Genomic DNA, 17,035 nt, shown 5'->3' on the forward strand with positions numbered 1-17,035 from the left:
GCTCTGAAGCCAGGAAACCCAAGAGGAAATGACTGAGCCCGTCTCGGTCCCCGCCCGCCAGCGCTCCCCTGGCCACACCCTCCGCCTGGACTCAGCCACTGCAGCTGCCCGCTCCGCACGAGGCTGCCGGCTCGGGACCCCCAGCTCTGACGTGAGTCTCTCCTCCGATCCTCCGTCCGCTCGCCTCTGCCCAGGGGCCGGGCTCAGGTGGGTAGAGAGCGATCTTCTTGGCGCCTCTCCGCACCGCCCCCCCCTCCATTCATGCTCACTGTCCCTCCGGCTCTCCAGTACCACCGTGTGGGCACTGCTTCTCTCCTCCTGCCTCAGTCTCCCCAGCTCGCCTCCATCCCTCTCACCCTCCCAGATCTGCCCAGCATCCTGCTCTATTGTCCCTGCAGGGAGGCCCCTAACACCAGCTCACTTTTTCCTCTGAGATCCGGAGCACATTACTCACTCTTCCTCTTTCCCCCTCCTGGCTGACTCCTCTGCTCTGAGGACGGCCCCAGAGGGAGGGACCGAGGTCCTCAGATCTACTCCGGTGCCCCAGATCCCTCCCCTTGCCCTGCACGGTCAGTCCTGGCTGGCCCTTGAGTGCTTCTCTGCTTCAGCCCTGTGCAGTGGCTGCTACTTGAAGCCTCGTTTGGTCTGATGCTTCTTGTTTTCTTTGGGGACCTGCAGAGGGAAAGAGGGAGCGACTGCCGGCGATCCCCACTTCTGAGACCCTCCTCCTGGCCCTCCTTCCCGAAGCCGAAGACCCTGGCAGGGGTCTTGGAAGCCAGAGGTGCCTGCTCAGGGTAAGGAAGGGGGCTGCAGGGTCCCCAGGGGTTGCCCTGGGCCCACCTCACTGACATCATGGCTGACCCCAGCTCTGGCTTGCTCTGTAGATGTCGCCCTTTGGTCGCCTGTGTCTCCTGGTCTTCGTTGGCCTGATTCTCCCCACCAGAGGTAAGGCCCAGCCCTTGACTCCACCGTGCTGCAGAGCCCTCAGCCCCACTGTTGCTGGGTGGGCGGCTGGTGAATTTGGATGCTCTGTCCTGTGTCCTCAGTCCCCTCTTGAGCTGGCACCAGGAAGTGGGGGCCCCAATAAGGGGGCCAAGGTTACACCCTGTTTAGATACCTCAGACCTGGGTGGCTGCTTCCAACGAGTCTGGCCCGGGCCTGTCCTGCTGAGCATCTTCCATTTCACCTCCAAGAAGGACTCAGCGGAGTTTGATTTGGCGGGGAGATGGGTGTCGGTTTCCTACTTGGCAGCCAGGAACACCGGACTCACAGCAGAGCAGCTCCCTTGGATCCCCGGGTGATATATGATTAGGGAAAAGAGTGAGCTGGGGCCAGTCCGGGAGTTGGAGATGTCTCACCCTTACCTGATAAGTATGTTCTGAAGGCAGTACCTGTGGTGGGCCTTGGCAGGTGCTTTCTACATGACAGGTGCTTGTTTCAGCTTCAGCTCTACTCTATGATGCTGTTGTCATGACCATTTTACAGATGAGGAAACTGAGGCTCAGTGAAGGAAAGTGCCCTGTGCCAGAGGCTAGTGAGTGGAGAGGCTGGGCTACAACCCTGGAGCCCAGTGCAAACTGCACTGAAGCTGCCCCATTTCTCTTTGATAAAATGGTTTTCCTGTGTTCATTCAGTCATTCAACAAGCGTTCACTGAGCAGATCCTATACTAGGCACTGGGGAAACAGCAACTGCATAAAACAGGAGCTCACATTCCAGTTGGAAAGACACACAGTAACTGACACATCAGTAAATTATATAGTATGCTAGAAGGTGAAAAGTGCTATAGAGAAAAACAGAGGAGACAAATGAGGATTGTTTAAATAGGGTGATCAGGTAAGACCTCACCAGAAGGTGACATTTGGGCAGACACTTGAAGGAGAGGAGGGGACAAGCCAAGCAGGTATGTAAGGAACGAGTGCTGTCTGGAGAATGTGAGTGACAGCAGGCAGGCCAGGGTTCGGGTTAGGGTTTGGGTTAGGGTTAGGGTGGGAAGGGGCAGGATGGTAAGAGGAGAGGTCAGAGAGGTGACAGGGGACCGGGTGGAGGGGGGACTTATGGGCCAGGTGAGGACTTTGGCTCTTACTAGGAGTGAGATGCAGCCAGAGGAGGGCCCTGATCTGACTCAGGGGTTCACAGGCTCCCTCTGGCTGTGTGTGGGGAGCAGACTGTAGGGGGGGATGGGAGCAGGGAGACAGGGAGGAGGCTGTGTGATGGTCCAGGAGGGAGAGCATGGAGGCTGGGCCAGGGTGGGGGGCAGTGGCTCTATCCAGCACTGACTGCAGGTTAAGCAGTGCGGGAGACCATTCCCACCTCCATCTCGTTTCACCCTCTCTATAGTCCTGCGTAGTAGATTCAAGTATTATCCCCACTTTGCAGATGAGGCAGCCGAGGCTCAGAGAGGGGTTTCACTTGCTCCAGGACACACAGCAAGGAAGTTATTGGGAACACATTTTGAGATCAGGGCCCTGGCTGAGTATAGCACCTGGGCTCCTAGGCTAAACTGCCTCTCTCATCCCACAAGGATGGGTAAGGAGAGGCAGTTGCAGGTAGGGTGCTGGGCATTAGCATTTCTTAAAACACTTCCACCAAAGCTGATCAATCACACATCTGTCTGCTGCTCCACCAGCAGACAGGACTTCCTGGTTATCCCCCAAAGTTTCAGGAGGGAGGGCAGGGTAGGGGTTTCAGTGAGAGAAGGGGGACCAGAGGCTCCTCCCTGACTTCTCATCCTTGATTTCCCAGGACAGACATTGGAGGAGGCCACATCCATTACTCTAGCAGACCCAGTCACTGAGAACGTTCAGGTCCTGCCTCCAGCCCCAGGTGAGGAGAAAGCGGGGGGGGGGGACAGGTCTGTCAAGATCCTGTCATTGCAAATAACAATGGCAACAAAAATCTCATACTTGGACCAAACGGGATTGTTTGGATTTGTGTAACTGAAAGGTCCAGGGATAAACCTTCAGGCATGGCTCCATCTAGGCTCAAATTATGCTATCAGGAACCTGTCTCCATCTCCTGGTTCTGTTTTCTCTGTGATGGCTTCATTTTCAGGCAGATTCTCCTTTTATGGAGCAAAGATGGCCCATAGAGACCTGGAGCTTCTATCCTAACTGCTAAGAATCCAGAGGAAAGAGAATTTCCCCTTCCCCAATCCAGCAAATGTCCCAGAACTGAGTGTCATTGACCAGGCTCAGGTCACACACCCACCTGTGAGCTGATCATTGTGGCCACAGGCATAGAAAACTGATTGGCCAGACCCGGGTCTCATGTTTAACTTCCAACAGGGCTGGTGCCAGGCCCATTGAACCAAGTGGACTGACAGTCAGGGAAAGATGGTTCCCCAAAGGAAGTTCAGGGGGCTCTTACCAGACGTGGGTGGGTGCTGAGTAGGGGAAAAGACACCTGTGGGAGGGGAGGGCCTGAGGCCAGGGAGATACTGGCATCCCATTTGGGCAGTTAGCAAATGGCTGGATTAATTCGTTTCCATGACATCAGAGTTGAGTTGCTATGGAAATCCCCCTGTACTTCCCCATCCATGCGCCTTCTCTGCATCTTCTCTCTTTTCTCTTCCTGTTTCCGGACTCCAGACACCGTTCACCCAGAACTCCAGCCCACTCCTCAGACTTCAACCCTGCAGGCTGGTAATGAGTGGGGCAGGGGCAGAGGGTGGGGAGGTGGGCCTGGGACAGACATTGTTGCCCCTCTTCCTCCGACACTCTGGGTCCTTGATTACCCATTTCAGTCCCCCAGTGCTGAATCCCCTGGTTTACTTTGTCGTGGGGCAGCCAGCTAACTCCATTCACTTCTTGTAAAAATTGTTTGAAATCATGAAAAATAACATGCCTATGGAAAAATATAAAAACCGTAAGTGTACAACTTAAATTACTCTAAGTTGAACCCATGGAACCATCACCCAGGTCAAGGAATAGAGTTTTGCAGACACCCCAGAAACTCCTTGTATGCCAACCCCTTCATTTTCTTCCTTTTATCTCTTTATCTTTTTCCTTTTTTGAATTTTCAAATCATTTCTTTCACTCTTTCTTGGAATGTAACATCATTGAAAAAGTGTTCACCAATTTTGTCCATTCATGTTTAGTGGTACATAGACACGTTCTCCTTGGAAATAAAAAGAAAATTGCAGGCAAGATGAAATCCCTTCATCCACTCCCCATTCTCATTCTCTTCTCCCTCTCTGAGAGGTCCCCACCGTTAGTGTTGTACTGGGAGTCGTTCCCCAGTGATACTGCATCACATGTGTATTAACTGGGGAAAATATACTAATTAGGAGGTGTCATTGTGGGAGCTTAAGGATATTGTATGACTGTTGTTCAGCAGCTTGCTTTTTTCCCCCCTGCAATAATGTGTTTGGAAGCTCTTCCCACAGTCCTATAGAAGCATCCATGTTGGTCTTTTTCACTGCGTGGCATTCTGCAGGGTGCCGGTGCACAGCTGATGAAGCCATGCCCATCTTGATGGGTATCTTGGTTGCTTCCAGTTCTTCCTGTTGCTCGCAGTGCCACATGGGCAAGCCTGTCCCCTCCTTCTTGAGCACTTATAGCACAAATTAAGTGCCGGTCACGGTTCTAAATATGTCACCCGCATTCACTCATTCAATCCTCACACAAACCCTCTGTGGTAGAAATGAGCATTATCTTCGCTTTACAGGAGGCTCAGAGCAACTCACCCAAGGTGTCACAGAAAGTCAGTGACACGACTAGGATGAGGGTCCAGGAACCTGGCTCTAAAGTTTACCCACGACACGGTGGGGCAAAGGCACACTGATTTGCCCTGCCACCAGCGGCGTGTGAGACAGTCCCCTTCTCTCATCCCCACAGCAGCACTTGTACATGGATGTCTTTGATTTTTGCCAACTTGAGGAGGGCAGAGGGCCCCTTGCTGCTTTCTGCAGGTCCCTGATTCGCTTCTTTCTCACCCTCCCCCTCCTTTCTCTTCCGACCTGAGTAGAAGCAACCCCAAACCAAATGGAGATGCACACCCAGCAACCGACGGAAATGGATGTGCTTCTAACAACAGGTCCGGGGACAGACAAGAGCAGGACGCAAGGTAGAGCCTGGGACTAGAACAGCAACATATGAGTTGTGTTTAATTCTCCATCTAGGTCGGCATTTCCCTGAGTACGTTTCTCAGAGCACCCGTTTGGGGAATTAATACATTTTTCAAAAAATTTTCTCGGTTTGCGGTCAAAGGTATTTGGGAAACTCTGAGTTAAAGTTAAACACGTTTCTATCTGGCAGGACTTCTCGGAGTCGTAATAAAGCTTGTTTGTAGCAGGCATTCCAAGAGGGAGCATCTAGTTTGCAGCGTTTTCCAAACTTGGTAGACTCAGGAACCCTCTTTATTCAGATCCCTTCGAAGGGCTGGTGCGGGAAATGTACCTGTAGGTGTTTCATTGGTGTAGATCTTCTTAATGTTAGAGCCAGAGCTGTTCAGTTGCAAAACTCAGAAAACCCAACTGGAAAAAAAAAAAAAGATGTATTAGAGATATACGCTCTGTAAAGTACAGAGGCACCAATTTCAGGCACAGCTGGGTCAAAGAGCTCAAGCACTGTCATCACGACTGACTTGCTTCCTCTCTCAGCTCTGTTGTCTTCATTCTCAAGCAGCTTTTCCCCTCTTAGTGACAAGGTGGTCCCGTAGCTCTAAGTTTAGGCTACAAACTCAGCAGCTAGAGTGCATCTCTAGCTGAAAGGCCTAGAGTTGACTCTCATTGGCCAGCTGGGGCTATGTGCCCATGTCTGACCAATGGGAGCCTGGGAAATGAACAGCTCTGACTGGTCAGGCCCTGAGTCTGTGCCCCATGTCTGATCTGCATAGACCAAGAGTCAGGGAAGAGGTGGCTCCCCTCAGGACAAGTGATTTAATGTTACCAGAGGCGTGGGAAAGGGGGATGAGCAGAAATAAAGGTAACAGGGGGTCTCTAATGCCTGCGTGATGATCCATATTTGAGAGGCAGCCCCCACTGGAAAGTACTATAGATTAGGCCACTCCCAGGCTGAGTTGCATGCACGGTTGCTCAGACTGGGCACTGCACAAGAGCACTACCTAGAAGGTCACACCATTCTCCTTGTAGATTTTTTTTATCATTGTTACAACTTCCCAGTGATGGCAGTAAAGCATCTCATTCTGAAAGAATCTGTCTATTAAAACAATTTTACAACAGATGGAAATACGGTGTCTTGGGGAAAGGAGCTTTTTTATTTTGTACAACAGAGGGGTTTGGGGGTGTAGCAGCTGTTTCCACATTTTCCAAATGAGAAAACATCTTCACATCTCCGGATTCACTTACTCTGAGTCCTTGCTGACCTGCGTTACCCTATGTGGTATTCCATGTTCCTGGTTATACGTGATGGAAATTCTACTGGGTCGAGGGGGGTCAAGGAGCCAAGTGGTAAAAGGCACTGCTGAGCCCAGCGCCCCCAGAGCCTCTCTCCCTTCTTCATCTTTGTCTCTCTTGCACTGGAGCTTGTTTTCCACCTGGCAAGGAGGTGGCCAGCTCAGAACTTCCTTCTCCTAGCATCCACTCAAAAGCCCTACTTGGAATTTGAAAGGTAGGGAAAGGTGAGCCTGGGTCACATGCTCCCCCTTGTGGCTGGGTTACAATAGGAGACCCAGATGGTCTGGGGAAGCAGGAACATTTCCCCCCCAAAGAAAGGGGACTGTTGCCAGAAGAAGGGAGGAGTGAGAGCCAAGTAGACAATAGCAACTACGTGCTGAGGGTTTGCTCCACGCGGGACACTGTGCTAAGCTTTCACGTGGTCACTCGTTCACTGCTGACAGCTACCCTATGTGGGAGGAACTGTCGGTACCCCATTTTACAGGGAAGGGAACTGAGGCCCAGAGAGGTTATTTGGCTGGCCGTAGGCCACACAGTGCAAAGTGGCAGAACCAGAAGTTGAGCCCAGGTTCCCACACACCGGGGTGGCCGGGGTGAGGGCCGGGGGGCGGGGCATGAGCACCACATACCACTGAGGCTGTCCTTTTATTACATTTCCTGTGGTCCCTCCATCTTTACCCTTGATCTGGCTTATCGCTTTTCTTGGAAAAAGGTTTCCTGAACATCTCGTAATCCTTGGCTGTCGGTTCATATTTAGGAAACGAGGTGCTGAGGCTGGCCTGGGGAGCCAGTTCCTGAGGCGGCTTCTCTGCTTGCTGGCTTCACACCGGGGCATCAGTCAGGGACGGCCACCTCACTGAGGACATTTCTCAGTGCCAGAGGGGCAGGTCTTTCCTTGGGTATTGATTTTTTTTTTTTTTTTTTTTAAAGAGAGGAACCCTCTGGTGTTTGGTCTGGGAGCAGAGGCAAAATTCAACATGTTTTCTAACAAGTGTCTCCAGGCTTTGTAACTGGGTCAGGGCTCTGGAGGCCCTTGTCTGGCTCTGACAGATGTGACCCTTTATTCCTGATCACGGGGTGGTCCGGGAGGTCCTAGGAGAGGAGCCAGGGGTTCCTCGGGAGTCGGAGCTGCTGGTCCTAATCAGGGGGTGCAGGCTTACTGCAGTATTTCCATAGCTGCCACTCCTGGCTGCCTCTGTGGGTGGGAGGTGGGGATACCTGGCCTACGCCCTGAAGGTAGGCGTGGGAGAGGGGCTTCTCCCGGACGCAGACGTTCAGTTGTCTCTTGTTTCCCTCCACGGCTCACTCCTGCCCTCCACCATCTTCTGGCCATTCTCTCTGCTGATCCCACTCAAGGCCCCACGCCCCCCAAGACCCGACTCCCAGGCAAAAACGTCAAGAGGGACCCCGCCCTCAGGCAGACTGGTCAGTAACTCCCTTCCCAGGCTGGACACAGGCTATTTCCTACTCACTGTGTGTTTTTAGCGCCTCAGTACTGCCCAGCACAGAATAGTGCTCAGTAAACAGGTGTCAGGAGAATACCTGACTTCAGGGCTGGTGTTCTTGTGGGTGGGTACAGGGTAGACACACAATAAATGTCTGAATAGATGAATGAATGCATAAGTGAGTGCTGCATGCCGACGACCCAAAAACCCAATGGCTTATAATGACAATCATTTAGAGACTTGCCTGGTGGGCCAGGGGTTAAGAGTTCACGCTCCCAACGCAGGGGGCCCGATTCAATCCCTGGTCAGGGAACTAGTTCCCGCATGCCACAACTAAAAGAGCCCACGTGTCGCAACTAAAAGAGCCTGCATGCCACAATGAAGATCCCACGTGCCACAACTAAGACCAGACATAACCAAAAAAAAAAAAAAGAAATGACAACCGTTTATGTAGCTGCCAAGTCTGCAATTTAGAAGTTTAGTCTGGGCTTGGCTGGGTGCTTCTCTGGTCTCAGCTGGACTTACTTGTGCATTGGAGATCAGGTTGGGGTCAGCAGGGAGCTTGGTTTGTAGGGGCACCTTGATTCTTCCCCTCCCGGTCTTATCTTCCACTTCCTGTCCAGCCAACCCCAGTGAACAGATGGAAATGATACACCCACGGGTCATATGGAGAGTTCATTCATTCGTTCAAGCAATACTCATTGAGCATTTATTGTGTGCTGGGCACTGCTCTAGGTTCCAGGGGTACAGCAGTGAATGAGACAGACAAAAATCTCTTCCCTAATGAAGGAAACCTTTTCATGGGGAGAGAGAGACAATAAATAAGAATCGTAATAACTATATATCAGGTGGTTTTAAACTGCTATCAATAAAAACAAAGAAAAAAGGAAAAAAAAAAAGAAAAACGAAGCAGGGTTAGGGTGAGAGAATGACTGGAGAGTATTTTCTGTAAAGGACCAGGGAGACTCACTGAGAAGGAGCTGAGGGGGAGCCATGTGGACATCTGGGGAAGGGAGCTTCAGGCAGCAGGAGCAGCCAGTGCAAAGGCCCTGGGGTGAGAAAGGGTCTGCATGGTCACCAGCAGGGGGTGGGGGGAGGGGTGGAGCACAGTGAGTGAGGGGGCAAGTGAGGAGAAAAGGTTAGAGGTGATGGGAACCAGACTGTGTGCTGAGTAAGGACTTCAGTTTTGCTCTAAGTGCACCAAGGCTGAGACCCAGGTGTCTCCGCTCTGACTCTGACTCTCACTCACCGATTCACTCCACAAACCTGTGCTCCCTTCTGTCCCCTCCAGGTTCAAGCGAGGACGACCCCTTCTCCTATGGTAAGTTACCATGGGAGGCTGTGGGGAGAGGAGGGTGCAGGCCCTTCTCACCACACGCCTCCATTTCTCTCTCTGCAGACGAGAGCACCCTCCGGAAACGGGGGCTGTTGGTGGCAGCCGTGCTGTTCATCACCGGCATCGTCATCCTCACCAGTGAGAACGGGCGTTGGGCGGGAGGGACATCAGGACTGGGAGGGAAGAGGCCTTGGCTTGGACTCTGACGGAGGGTAGGTTCTTGAAGGCCCCTGAGCAAGGTTGCTTTAAAGGAGGCATATCCATATAAGCCTCCCCAGAGTTCAGTGGTTTAAGATGATAATCATTTACTGAGTTCTCAATTCTGCAATTTGGAAACTTAGGCTGGGCTCAGCTGGACGGTTCTTCTGGTTGCAGCTGGATTTATTCATGCGTCTGAGGTCAGCCGCAGGTCAGCAGGGAGCTCTGCTTCTATGGGCACCTCAGTTCTTCACCAGGTGGTCTTCTCCTCCAGCAGGCTAGCCTGTGCTTGTTCACATGGCAGTGGCAGGGGAATGCGATGGTGCAGCTCCCCAGGATTAGCAATAGCGGGAAGCTTTGATGGCCCCAGGCTGCATGAGTGAGGAGAGGTAATGGCTGCGCCAGGGCCTGATGAGAGATGGAAGTGGAGGAGGGGGCCCCAGGCAGGAACTGTGGCTTCAGAGAGAGGTTTCCAGCCATGCCTCCTGGTAAGCCCACCGGGAGGGAGCAGGGCAGGGGTCGAGGGGATCGGATACCTCAGCCTCTCTCTCCTCCTGCCCTCCTCTCTCCCTCCAGGGCCTGTGGGCTGCGGCCCCTCAAGTCAGCCTCCCAGGGCCCAGTGTCGAGCAGGGAAGGGGGGCAAAGGGAGATTAACAAGTAGAGAAACTAATTTTTTAAGAAGTTTAAAAAACGTTACAGATTAAGGGGCTTCCCTGGTGGCGCAGTGGTTGAGAGTCTGCCTGCCGATGCAGGGGACACGGGTTCATGCCCTGGTCCGGGAAGATCCCACATGCCTCAGAGCAGCTAGGCCTGTGAGCCATGGCTGCTGAGCCTGCGCGTCTGGAGCCCGTGCTCTGCAACGGGAGAGGCCACAACAGTGAGAGGCCTGTGTACTGCAAAAAAAAAAAAAAAGCAGGTAGAGGGAGCAGCAAGTGCAAAGCCCCAGACGCAGGAATGAGCTTAGCTTGTTGCAGTAACCACGGGAAGAGGCTAGGGTGGCTGGGGCAGTGTGAGCGGGAGAGGGGTAGGAGGTGAGTCCAGAGGGACAGGGAGGTGTAGGTAAGGGTGGCAGCCAGGAGATGGGAGAGGGCTGTTTTCTGAAGTCCCCTTTGTTTTCTAAGATCCCCCTCATTTGCTTTGGCTCAGCCCCCTGGCCTTCCTGCTCTCCGTTAACCCCACCTGTCTACTTCTGCCTCAGGGCCTTTGCATTGACTGTTCCTTATGCCTGGAACACCCTTCCTCCAGATGTCCATGTGGCTCCCCCCTCACCTCCTCATTGAGGCCCCTCTAGTCACTGCCATGAGGATGCCCTCAGCTCCTGGGTCTCCCTGCATCTTTCCTTGCTTTATTTTTCTTCATAGCATGCATCACTGTCTGACACATCACTTAGTTCTTTTCCTCATTGTCGGGCTCCCCCACTAGAAAGCTCTACTAGGGCAGGGATTTTATCCATTCTTGCTCCCAACTGTGTTCTCAGTGCCTAGATCACTGCCTGGCACAGAGTAGGTGCACAATAAATGTTTGCTGAACACATGAATGACACACAAGCTAGGGCTCCTTTGTGTAGGGGTGGGGGGAGGTCCCCCCTGCGGACCCTTGCACCAGCTCTTCCCCCGTCAGCTTCTTGTCACTTGCTCAGAGTTGCCTTCGAGCCTCCCAAGGGGAGGCTCGTCCTCCAGCACCCAGATCACCACAATAATCAATATTGTTCCAACTCATGACTGAACCATTTCCTTCACCTACAGGTGGCAAGTGTAGGCAGTTGCCCCGGTTATGCTGGAGTCATGACAGATGAGTCCGTCAGAAGTGGGGGCTGATGACCTGATGGGCACCCCGACACTGAGCCCCCGCTGGCTCACCGTGCCTGGCCTCCTCCCTCCCCTCGAAGGACCTACAGACTAGTCAACAAAGCCCAGCCTGAGAGGTAGGACGTGGATGGAGCCAGAGCCGGAACTGGTGGCCTGAGCCCCCTACTCTCCCAGCCCTACCCTCCCTGAAGGCTGACTGGCTCCCCATTTATCCATTCTGTTCCGACAAGAAGTAAAGCACTGTGGTCTTTGCCCCATGGTCTCTGATCATTCCTGACCAGGGAGTGGAAGAAAGCAGCAGGGGCTGGGGCAGGGCCCCCAGGAGTAAAGTGAGGGAGTCACAGACTCCAAAGCCAAGCTGGGGGCCACAGTGAACGAAGCCAGCCTGGGTGAGGTGGGAAGGATGGGGGCAGGGGCGGGCCACAGGGGAATCTGGCCAATGGGAGGGTCAGTGTTGGATTCCACCCATGGCAGACTGAGGCCCCTGGCCTGGTCCTTGTGCAGAGCCTGGTGTCCAAAGCCAGCTCACCCCTGATACTGAGAGGCAGCACTGGTAACCGGGCAAACACAGAGGGAGGGCCCAGGCCCACGGTGACCTGCTTTTTTCCCATTCTGGGTCCCTTCAGCATGTGAGTGTGGACACCCAACCCTGCACATCCAAGGTCCATCCACACCCCTGGTTGCCTCTTGGTCTTAGGGCTGTGCCCACAAAGAAAACCTCGCAGGCCCTGGAGTGGGCTCAGAGTAGTCTGGGTGGGGAATTCCAGGTCCTGGGGGCCCAGAACATGGTTGAGAAGGGGAACAGGCTCCTGTGGGCACTTCCTGAAAGCTCTTAGGTTCTGCAGCCTGTGGGGAGGGACTCAACCAGATGAGGTGGGAGCAGGCCCTCTGAAATGCAGGGCCTGGGGTGGGAACCTCTGCTCAGGGTCAAGGGTCATCATGCCGAAGCCAAGAGACAAGGTCCTGTTCAAGGCGGTTGCATAACAATGTTTCACAAACTTCAGGTCATAGCCTGTTCCCGGGGTTACAAAATCAGTTTAGTGGGCTGTGAGTAGCCTTAAAAAAAAAAAAAAAAAGCAAAAGAAGTAATAAAATAGAAAAGAAAATATCAGAATATATCACAAATAATATGACATTGTAGATAGATTCTTTTCTCAATTTTTGCTACATTTTTATCCCACCTGTATTATTATTCATTTTTTAAGAGAAGAACTCCCTTTTTAACTTAAATAAATATATTTAAAAAGGCACAGTGAGGGGGCCTTCCCTGGCAGCCCAGTGGTTAAAACTCCACACTTCCACTGCAGGGGGCACAGGTTAGATCCCTGGCCTAGGGAACTAAGATCCTGCATGCTGCACAGCATGGCCAAAATAACCCCCCCCAAAAAAGGCACAATAATATATGGAAAACCAGTACTGCTTCATATAAATAGAAGATAGCCAAAAAGATAAATTCAATGAAACAAACATATATATTTTATGCAATATATTGTATATGTCTGTATGTGACATATATTATGTATAATATATGTATACTATCTATGTGATATATATCATACATGATATATATATATAAAATACATATGGGGGGATACTAAAAATATTTTTGATTGGCACTCCCCACCTACTAATCAGAACAGATACCTAACCAATCAGGAGGGAATATCATTCATATATATATATATATATCATATATTACACATATATGTATCTATTCATGTGTAATGTGTTATATCTATTAAATTGAAATATAAATTAAATATGAAATTGTCACTATTCAAATTTTTTTGACCTATAAAAACAATTTCATGTGGCCCAACCTAATGATGATGGTATAAAACAGATTTCATACTGCAGGTCACTTTTTAAAAATATTGAAAAGCACTGGGGAGAGGGAGCCTATAGGTTGTCACAGCGAAGGAACTAAGGTTCTTTCTCAGAACAGGAAGTGCTGGCAGCCACATTTGCCCCCTGGCTGGATGGCCACAGGAGTGTGTGGAAGCCGTCTCTAGTATTTCCCAAACTTCAATCATCACTCATGCTCTTCACAATTTTTGCTGTATTTTCATCCTGCCTGTACTATTATTATTCACTTTAAAAAAAATCAGCTCCCTTTTTAACTTAAATACATTTATTTTAAAAGGCACAATCATATGTGGAGACCTAGTACTGCTTGATATAGATAGAAGACAGCCATAAAGATTAATCCAATGAAGACAAACAAGGAGAAAGATAGACTGCATTCGAGCTGGATAGTGAGTTGCTGGCTGAGGGCTCTGAGCTGGAGGCCAGAGTCTGCTCTGTTGGAGGAGAGCATCAGGTGTCAGGGCCGTGATTGTTTCCTTACTGCCCAAAGGCACTGCAGAGTTTGGGAGGCCCAAGAGCACCCTCACTTCTGATGCCAACTATAAGACTAAGTGTGCCCAAGACCACCCTTGGGTTCGATAATTCACTGAAAGGACTCACAGAGCTCACTGAAAGTCATTATTCTCACAGTTATGGTTTATTACAGTGAAATACAGTGTTTTACAGTTCCCTACAGTGAAGGGAACCAGATTAGAATTAGCCAAGGAAAGAGACACATAGGCGGGCTTCCCTGGTGGCACAGTGGTTGAGAGTCCACCTGCCAATGCAGGGGACATGGGTTCGTGCCCCGGTCCGGAAAGATCCCACATGCTGCGGAGCGGCTAGGCCTGTGAGCCGTGGCCGCTGAGCCTGCATGTCCGGAGCCTGTGCTCTGCAACGGGAGAGGCCACAGCAGTGAGAGGCCTGTGTACCGCAAAAAAAACAAAAAAACAAAAAAAACAAAGAGACACATAGGGCAGAGTCCAGGAGTGTTCCAGACATGAAACCCCCAATTGTCCTCTCCTAGTGGAGCTGTGGACAGTGCTAACTTCTGGCAACAATGTGTGACAGTACACATGGAGTACGGCCAACCAGGGCAGCTCCCACAAGCTTTGGTGTCCAAAGTTTTTATTGGCACTCAGTCACAAAGACACGACTGACCACCCACGTGGTCACCTTACTTTCCAGCCCCTCTGGGGCTGATACCTGTGACCCAAAGGCCCTACCATAAATCCCATTGTTAAAAACTATTTAGGCTGGCCCAAGTCCCCCAGGTAAAGAAAGACACTCTTTTCAGGCAGGACATTCCAGGGGCTTAGAGATTACCTTCCAGGAGCTGAACACAAAAGCCGGTCATCTCTTTACTAAGCAGAGTCTTCCTCCCTCATATCATTTGATGGATTAAAAGATATTCAAAAAGCAATTTACTCTCGTGATGCAATTCAATGTGAGTTAATATTGTTTGGGGCCTAAAACCATTTCACCTGCCACCACTGGAGCACAGCCTGAACTTGAGGAATCACCAACACACGGGCATGCCTGACAGCCTCCAGCGCAGACCTAGGGCAGTGCTGACCCACTTCATCGTAACTGGGGAACTGGTGCTGGGCGTCCACTCCCCCCTCATTCCATCTTCCCATGGGGTAGAGATGAAAACGCTGATGCTGTTTTTCAAAGATGCCCCTGATATGGAGTTCTGGATGCAGATTCAACTCTGCTAATTAGAGGCCCTTGTATGAAATTGGAAAGCCAGAGAGATCATCCTTCTGCTCAGCTGGCTGTTTTCTGCTGACAAGTAGGGTTGCCAAGGTGATGAGTTTGGGACCACACCATTCCAGTGTCCAGTCGCTAGCTTCGTGGGCATTAAGAGGCAGTTATGCACACACACACACAAAGGATATCTAAATGGCCAATAAACACATGAAAAGATGCTCAACATCATTAGTTATGAGCAAAAAGTAAATGAAAACGAGAATGAGACACCACCACACACAGAATGGCTAAAATTAGGAAGACTAACAATACCAAATGCTGCAGAGGATGTGGAGCAAGTGGAACCTTCATACATTGCTGTAAATTGGAGTGTAAATCAGTACAGTCACTTTAGAAAGCTATCAATTCTTTAAAAAGGTAAATGTACACTTAACATATGATCCAGCAGTTCAATTCTTAAATATCTAACCAAGAGAAAGGAAACCAGATGTCCAGAAAAGACTTGTACTACACAAGTGTTTATTGCATCAGTATTTGTAATAGCGGAGAACAGGAAACGACCTAAATATCCATCAGCCAGCATAGGTGAGTGGATACGAACTGTGGCATACTTGTGCGATGGAATACTACTCAGCAATAAAAAGAAGAATTACTGGTACACACGACAACATGAATGAATCTCAAAAGCATTATCCCGAGTGAAAGGAGCCAGGTACAAGAGAGCACACACTGTATAATTCCACTTACATGAAATTCTGGAATAAGCAAAACTAATTGATGGTGATAGAAGTCAGGATAATAGTTGCCTCTACTACTATTATGTTGTCTTTACTATGAGAGCAAGAGGTTGATGGAGAAGGGACACGAGGGAACTTTCTTGAAGGATTGAAATGTTCTGTACCCTGACAGTGATGCAGACTAATTGAATGTATATATTGGTCAGAACTGGCTGAACTGTACACTTAAGATTTGTGTACTTTACTACCTGTGAATTATATCTCAACACAAAACACAACAAAATGGAAAACAAAAGGGCAGTTATGTCCTGGGCTGCGATGACCTCCAGGTCCTGGATCAGAGACAGAGCTACAGGATTCTGAAGATGCCATGTACAGTGGATCCTCTTGATTGGGGTGGAGGGAGAATCTCCCCAGGTGGGTCAGTTTGGTCTTTGTGAAATGAGAAAAACTATATATATATATATATATATATATATATATATATATATATATATATGGTTTTGCTCCCAGTTCCTGGCACACGCTTCCTAAAACCCTTGTAATTTCCTAAATGATAGGAAATTACATTAGGAGCATCTTTCATTCTAATATTTGGTCTCTGATCCCAGTTCCTGATGTGGAGCTCCTAAATCCCTTGGAATTTCCTGGCTGATAGGAGTGCCTTTTGTTCTAATGAAGCAATGCCTGGTGGGCTCCTGGATGGGGGCTGGTCACCAGAAAGACCAAGCCACGGTTAGAAGCTTGGAACTTTCAGCCCCACTCCTTACCTTCCGGGAAGGAGAGAGGGCCTGGAAATTAAGTTAATGGTTGACCATGCCTACACGATGAAGAAACCTCTATAAAAATCCCAAAATTATGGGGTTCAGAGAACTTCCACGTTGGTGACACATCTACATAAAAGGAGGGTGATGCACCCCAACTCCAGGGGGACAGAGGCTCCTGTGCTCAGGACCCTTCCAGATCTTGCCTTCTGAACTTCTTCATCTGGCTGTTTACCTGTATCCTTTATCACATCCTTTATTATATGATACACTGGTCAATGTAAGTGTTTCCCTGAGTTCTGTGAGCTATTCTGGGAAACAATCGAATCCAAGGTTTGGGGGGAATCATGGGAACCTCCAATGGTAACCAAGTTGGACACAAGTTGTGGGTGACCTGGGGTCCTGCTAGTGATTGGCATCTGAAGTGGGGGGCAGTCTTGTGGGGCTGAGCCCTTAACCTGTGGTGTCTGCACTAATTCTGGTTAGTGTCTGAATTGAATTGAACTGTAGGACATCCAGCTGGTGTCACAGAGAACTGCTTGGTGTGGGAAAAACCCCCACATCTGGTATCAGAAGTGTTGTGAGTGTGGCAGTAGTGAGAGGGTAAAGGAGAAATGCACAGGAGGAGGGATGGGTTTCTCCTTACAATCATGTTCTGGGAATCATCTGCAAAGTCTTAACCTAGAGCCCATTCCACTAGCCTTTTCTTTTCTTTTTTCTTTTCTTTTCCACTAGCCTTGTCAAAGAGCTTGTCAGTCCCTAATTCCCTGTATCAAGCCAGCCCATTTTTGCTTAAATATGACAGCAATAAACAATAAAATCTAAGTGGCTT

At 50.1% G+C, this 17,035-nt stretch overlaps 1 protein-coding gene across 5 annotated transcripts; it reads left to right on the forward strand.

Moving 5' to 3' along the window:
• The first annotated feature begins 678 nt into the window (after positions 1 to 678).
• FXYD5 (FXYD domain containing ion transport regulator 5) lies at positions 679 to 11,396 on the forward strand. Of its 5 annotated transcripts, XM_082608287.1 has the most exons (10): positions 679 to 794; positions 885 to 945; positions 2,745 to 2,825; positions 3,590 to 3,643; positions 4,968 to 5,066; positions 7,714 to 7,782; positions 9,094 to 9,123; positions 9,202 to 9,276; positions 9,480 to 9,547; positions 11,082 to 11,396. In XM_082608287.1, the coding sequence occupies exons 2-9, from the start codon at positions 885 to 887 to the stop codon at positions 9,533 to 9,535; spliced, it is 525 nt and encodes a 174-aa protein (XP_082464413.1). In that variant the 5' UTR covers positions 679 to 794; the 3' UTR covers positions 9,536 to 9,547; positions 11,082 to 11,396. The 5 variants fall into 5 exon arrangements, with proteins under 5 accessions (XP_082464413.1, XP_082464414.1, XP_082464416.1 ...); XM_082608288.1 differs by lacking the exon at positions 9,480 to 9,547; XM_082608290.1 differs by lacking the exons at positions 7,714 to 7,782; positions 9,480 to 9,547.
• The last annotated feature ends 5,639 nt before the right edge of the window (positions 11,397 to 17,035 follow it).

The sequence above is a fragment of the Mesoplodon mirus genome, assembly GCF_964341445.2.
Source record: "Mesoplodon mirus genome assembly, chromosome: 19".
Lineage (NCBI taxonomy): Eukaryota > Metazoa > Chordata > Mammalia > Artiodactyla > Ziphiidae > Mesoplodon > Mesoplodon mirus.

Bases quoted from the DNA above. Each gene is read 5' to 3' on its own strand.
- FXYD5 (XM_082608286.1), top strand. From the start codon at position 885: ATGTCGCCCTTTGGTCGCCTGTGTCTCCTGGTCTTCGTTGGCCTGATT. The intron at 5,067-7,713 runs GTAGAGCCTGGG...ATCCCACTCAAG, and splicing joins AGACAAGAGCAGGACGCAAG to GCCCCACGCCCCCCAAGACC. The intron at 9,124-9,201 runs GTAAGTTACCAT...CTCTCTCTGCAG, and splicing joins GGACGACCCCTTCTCCTATG to ACGAGAGCACCCTCCGGAAA.